The sequence below is a fragment of the Aptenodytes patagonicus genome, chromosome 4 (assembly GCF_965638725.1).
Source record: "Aptenodytes patagonicus chromosome 4, bAptPat1.pri.cur, whole genome shotgun sequence".
Taxonomy (NCBI): Eukaryota; Metazoa; Chordata; class Aves; order Sphenisciformes; family Spheniscidae; genus Aptenodytes; species Aptenodytes patagonicus.
In genome coordinates this window covers 67,408,307-67,414,306 of record NC_134952.1, presented here as the reverse complement: position 1 = coordinate 67,414,306, position 6,000 = coordinate 67,408,307, and the positions used below count along the sequence as shown (strand labels likewise).

Here is a 6,000-nt window from a genome sequence, read left to right as displayed (position 1 = left end):
TCAACATGACCCGGCAATGTGCGCTTGCAGGACAGAAAGCCAACCGTATCCTGGGCTGTATCAAAAGAATTGTGACCAGCAGGTTGAGGGAGGTGATTCTCCCCCTCTACTCTGCTCTCATGAGACCCCACCTGGAGTACTGTGTTCAGCTCTGGGGCCCCCAGCATAAGAAGGACATGGACCTATTGGAGTGGGTCCAGAGGAGGGCCATGAAGATGATCAGAGGGCTGGAGCACCTCTCCTATGAAGACAGGCTGAGAGAGTTGGGGTTGTTCAGCCTGGAGAAGAGAAGACTCTGGGGAGACCTTACAGCAGCCTTCCAGTACCTGAAGGGGGCCTACAAGAAAGCTGGAGAGAGACTTTTTACAAGGGCATGTAGCAATAGGACAAGGGGTAATGGCTTTAAACTGAAAGAGGGTGGGTTTAGATTAGATATAAGGAAGAAATTCTTCACTGTGAGGGTGGTGAGGCACTGGAACAGGTTGCCCAGAAAAACTGTGGACGCCCCATGCCTGGAATTGTTCAAGGCCAGGCTGGATGGGGCTTTGAGCAACCTGGTCTAGTGGAAGGTGTCCCTGCCCATGGCAGGGGGGTTGCAACTAGATGATCTTTAAGGTCCCTTCCAACCCAAACCATTCTGTGATTCTATGATTCTCACCTGTTCCTTTAGAGATCAAGATGTGTCCCTGTAATTCGTAGAACAAGCATCAGTATTGGGAAGTCAGGGTGCAATATGTATGCAATGAACAAACCATAGTGTCTGCAGTATTCAGTGGTACATTAATGGTGGACGTGGTGGTGTTAGGTTAACGGTTGGATTCATCGATCTCAAGGGTCTTTTCCAACCTAAATGATTCTGTGATTCTATGATTCTGTGTTTATGAGTGACATTGAATTACCACCTGTTTCTGGAATCCTGTCAGATACAGGACTTAGGTCTAAGTTTATGCAATTTGAAATTGCTAAACCATGGAATTGAATATCCATTTTCTAACTGAGAAACTATTTGCAAGAGAAAGAGCAATTGTACCTTAGCTATGTGCAGGTTCTAGTACAAGCTGGACAAAGGGACTCTGTGCAGTGTGGCTTAAATGTTATGTAGGACAACTGAAGTCGATGTTTAAAAAAAAAAAGTCACTAATTCCTTCCGCTGCAACTGCACAAACAAGGATTACTTTCGCTGTGAGGCCAGTCCACTGCTACGCTAGCATCCCTGAAAGCAGCTCCTTCCAACTGTCTCAGCGAGCATGCCTTGAAAGGGTTTTGTCTGTTGAAGGTAAAAATTTCCTGTTTCTGTGCAAGTAACAGTCCAAAACATTATCTGTCTAGCAGGAGAAAACTCACCACTAACTTTCCCCTTCCTTTCCTCAGAAGAACATTAGGAAGCAGGTTGCAGGCCACGGGAAAGCTCCCTCTGTGCTTCTCCGGTAGTTTTCTAAAGTCAAAGGAGGTGTGCAACACAGACATGATTTGTTGATGGTGAGTGTTTAACAGATCTTACGGTCGTCTTTGTAATTTAGAAACAAGATGCACTTGTTACCTGGCTTGTTTGAGGCTGCAGGAGGTGAAGGGCCTCGGATCCAAGACTTAGAAGGGAAGGAACAGGAAAGCAGGAGGGAGGCAGCTGCCAGCTGCCGCCCCACCATCCCCATGCACGGTGAATACTGACAGGCCTGTGCCAGCAGCACCAGGAATAACGAATGGGAAGTGGGGTTCCAAAACAAGAAAATTTCACAACCCCTGACACCAAGAAAACTGAAAGATTACTCGTGTTTCCAGAGGCAGAATGTGGCAGGGTGGGAAAAGAAGTCACTGAGTCCTCCCTGAGCAGGAGCTTTAGTCTTGGCATTGCCACACCCTCCCCTCTCTGCCATTTCTTTGCAGATACCTGGAGTGGAAGCAAGAGGGACCAGTGGTGGCTGGAAGCAGCAGTGCCATCCTCGTGACACAGCGGGGGCCCAGACACCGGGGAAAGTCCGGGCCGTCCCAGGAAGCGCCCCTACGAATGGAGCTCGCCCGTTGAGCAAGCGTCGCACTCACCGCAGCACTTCTGGTTGTTTGGTCTAGCCCACGTAAGTGACCTCTCTCACTGGTTATGAACCACGAGGAGAGCCAAGAGTGCCAGGACCAGGCCTTGATGCTCTGTGGCAGCCTCTTCCAGCCTCTCACTGGTGTGCCGTAGAGGCCGCAGGCAGCAGTATTTCCTGCGTGGAGGGAAGTAATTGCAGAGGGCAATGAAAGCATGGCTTTTCCATTCTGTCAGCTCCAGGTAGCTGCAGTAGCCATGCTGCATTGCACACTGTGCACCATCCACGCGGAGGGAAAAGCACACGGTGTTGAAATGAGCACCTTTTGGAAAAGATGCCAAGTTTGCCTGTCTTTGGAGATGAGGCACACCGTATAAGTTGCCTGCAGCAACAGTCAAGGATGGCCTGAAGTCTTGAGGGGCAAAAGGTAGGAAATTAATAGCAGGCTTTGCTATTAAGAACACAACTTCAATGAATAATATAAAGGAGTATAAATTTTTGTTAAGAAATCACCACCCACTGTGCATAGGAAATACAAGACAGGAGGATTTCTGTCCCAGTTTTATTTATTTATTTATTTTTTTACAACAACTGCTTCAATGAAAGATTGAAACAGTCAAACTAAACCAGACATTATATGCTCATACCATTTACAATATTTACATAATGTACATTTTTTTTTTTGCTCAACAGGTAGTTACTAGCAACTTGGAACAAAAGTGCAAGTGAAAAGAATCACTGGTGTAAAAAGTTAAACGTTCCTGTTGGTCATGTTGCAATGCTTGAACTAACAGAAGTAACAAGCGGGGTAAATGCACTTCATAGCAGGCAAGCGTAGTTGTCACTCCACAGTGACAGGCCCTGCTGAGCTTTATTTACACCAAGCATAAGCCAGCAGGAAGCTATTACTGTATGCAGAAAATTGATGAGTGAGTTCACAAGTGATCCCTTCTTCATTTTAACATTGGACAGAAGAATTGCAGTGTTGAACTTTCTATTGTGCAAATAGATAGCAATTAATTTCAAATGCTCTGTTGTACTAAATGCTAAAATATATTTTAACTTCCTTATTATACATGCTATAAAATTACACTAAAAAGTTCAAGTTTCTGAAGTAACAATTACCTTTCTATATATATATTCTACATATAATTTTTAATTTTTTATTTATTTTTAAATACCCAGGATAAAGATATACCAGCTCCAGTATGGCTGTGTTTTTTCATAAGCATCTACCAAAGTCCCGTACATAACCAAAGCCTCATCGAAAAGTTAGTTTTCCAGGTATGCTACTTTGGTCGCCCTCTCATTTTCCCTTCCCTTCTTTTTAAAGCACCTTTCCACATGTCCCACTCCCTGGCTGTGCTACCGTTTAACCTTCTGGTGGAAGGGCTGAAATTCAGTCCCCTCCAATTAATAAGCCAAGTCGCACGGCCACTGACAGACAAGCAGCTGGCAACACTTTTCACCTCTTGGAGTGTGCAATCTGTGCAGTGCTCTGTGGAGCACTGCAATCTCCAGGTCAGACATAATTCAATTCTGTCAAATACCTGACATCAACAGGAACTACTTTAGACCTGGATTTCGTGTCATAGCCATGTACAGGGGTGCTTTTCCATACACAAGCTGTACACACGCTACCATGGCCTAAGTGCAAAACAGAGTGCACGGTGGTCTCAGCTGCATGGTGTTCAACAAAAAGCAGTCTGAATTTTACAGATACAGCTTATCACCCACCCTAGTGATTTTCTCCATGGTTTTATCCTCAAGTAGCACCAACCATTTAAAATTTTCACCTTTTATATATATATATACACACACATCTTTTAATATTTTATATACATATACACACACGTGGCATCGGTACATTCACCGCAGGAGAAACTTACTTATTTACAATTAGTTGGAAAAATTAAATTGTATCAAGTTACAGTATACCAAAACAAAATTGGCATTTGTGCTTTCTGTTTGTACAGGAGTCATTTTTGTCATTTCAAAAAAAGTTTATATTTTTATTTGCATCCAGACATGTCACATGATGAAAAAAGTTAGAAAACAGCTAGGATTAAGAAGAATTACAGAGCATCAGCTTTCCTCATATGCCCCACTAAGTCTACAGAATAGCCACTTTCTATAAAAATTCTCCATTCAAACACCTATGTGGTTACCTAAGATTGCTTGAGGATCTTCTTAAAATAATAACACACAGCAGAAGAACCATGCATCCTGTCTTGCACCGTACACATTCATGAGATAAAAGTTTCTGCCTTCACTGAGTCACACATTAATAAAACAGCACTTAAACTTCACTTTTTACTCAGGACCTCAAAGTACTTTTAAAAAGAAGGAAATACCCCCATTCTATGCGGTAGGTAAGAGGCACGAGGAATAAGGCTTGAATTACTGTCTTCAGACACTGATCAGGCCGTGGAAACCGAGGGCTTAAACTCCAGATTCCCCCCAATCTGTTTACTGGGTTACCGTTACCCATTTTCTGAGGTAATCTCTACTTTTGGATGTAGACGCTTGTTTATAATCCGTAACATTAACCAAAAAAATAGCAGCTCCACAGCCCAAACAGCCCAGCTATACTTCAGTAAAGGTACTTTTCTCTTCAAAGCATGAAATAATTTCATAAGAAAGCTGTTTGTTTAAAAACAGAGCTAAGTTTAACCTTCATAGCGATTTAGTAAATACAGGTAGTCTGATACAGCAGGCTGTAAGTACCTCGTTGACCGGGCTAACAAGCATTTTCTGGCCAATTGTAATTTCAGCACTGGGCTACATAAAAGTGACCACCTGCCTCATCTGTTTACGCTTCAGTAACCACTGGAGACCAAAAAAGTATTGCTAAGATATGCAATATTAAATAACTCATTAAAAACTAATGGTGAATTTTATTTATTTTTTTTTTTAAATACAAAGGCTGTCAGGCTGGGCGCTGAAGGAAGACTGCTGCCGTCCACTTCAGGAACTACAATATACAGCGTGTGTACTGTTACTTCGCAAGCATTTTCATTATTTTAGGAGTAAGAGATCTTCTGTGTCCTAATAGGAAGTCATAGCATTCACATTCATTTCAGGAAACATTCACCTCTTCCAGTCCACAAACTACTCTTCCTTTAGCTATTATCTATGTGCACATTTGCAATGCTTTTCCACAGGCTTCTTGTAAACGGAGGTTTCTTCTAGCCCTCCATTTTGACAAGCTACCCTCTCAGGGATGGCTGCAGGATCCCTTTTTCGACGAGGTGAGATTTCAGGGTTTTATACACGATTAGTTGTTGCTCAGGCTGAAGTATCAACAGCTGTTTCAGTAATTTGCTGGGATTTGGACCCCTATCAATGAAAAAAGAAAATTTTTCTTGTGAGCAGCAGCTCTAAAGAAACTTTTCAACAGCTTTCCATTTTCCTCTTGCTGCACAAACAATGCCTTCCCTTTTTTGGGACACAAAGTTACGGATTTCTCCCAGCCTCTCTCCTCAGGATGCATGGGCGAGCATTACTGGCAAAATATACGCCTTAGCTCAATCTGAACAGAAACTAAAAAGTATTTCTTGTATTTGCTGTCAGATGGGTATATTAAGAAGGCTTATGACAAATAAGATTCACTGATTCATCCTTAATCACTGTTATCAACATTTTTCATCAACAGATCTTTTTTAGTTTAGTATCTGTTGCCAGATAAGCTGTGTACTATTGAACTAAATGGAAAGTTGGCCAAGTCGGTAAAGAAAACCGCAAATTAAACCAAGCTTTTCTAAATAACAGCCTCATTTTTAGCTAGTCACTTATTTACAGTCTACTTCTAAGATGGACCGAATACGAGGCAAAGAATCTGTTGCTGATGAGGTATCTAATAATTATTTAGCCATATGCATTTACAAAACTAAGGGCACGTACCAGTTTGAACACCTACAGCCCCTTGATCTCCCCTGCCCCAGGAACTAAAATGACTGACTGTAAGAAATCA

At 42.5% G+C, this 6,000-nt stretch overlaps 1 protein-coding gene across 1 annotated transcript in view; it reads right to left on the bottom strand.

Annotated features, from left to right (window-relative positions):
• Window positions 1-2,560: 2,560 nt before the first annotated feature.
• Window positions 2,561-6,000, bottom strand: part of CDS1 (CDP-diacylglycerol synthase 1) — a 37,638-nt gene continuing 34,198 nt past the window's right edge. The window contains exon 13 of the mRNA XM_076337069.1: window positions 2,561-5,366. Within this exon, the coding sequence (XP_076193184.1) occupies window positions 5,237-5,366 (130 nt within the window). The 3' untranslated portion in view covers window positions 2,561-5,236. The remainder of the gene's footprint in view (window positions 5,367-6,000) is intronic.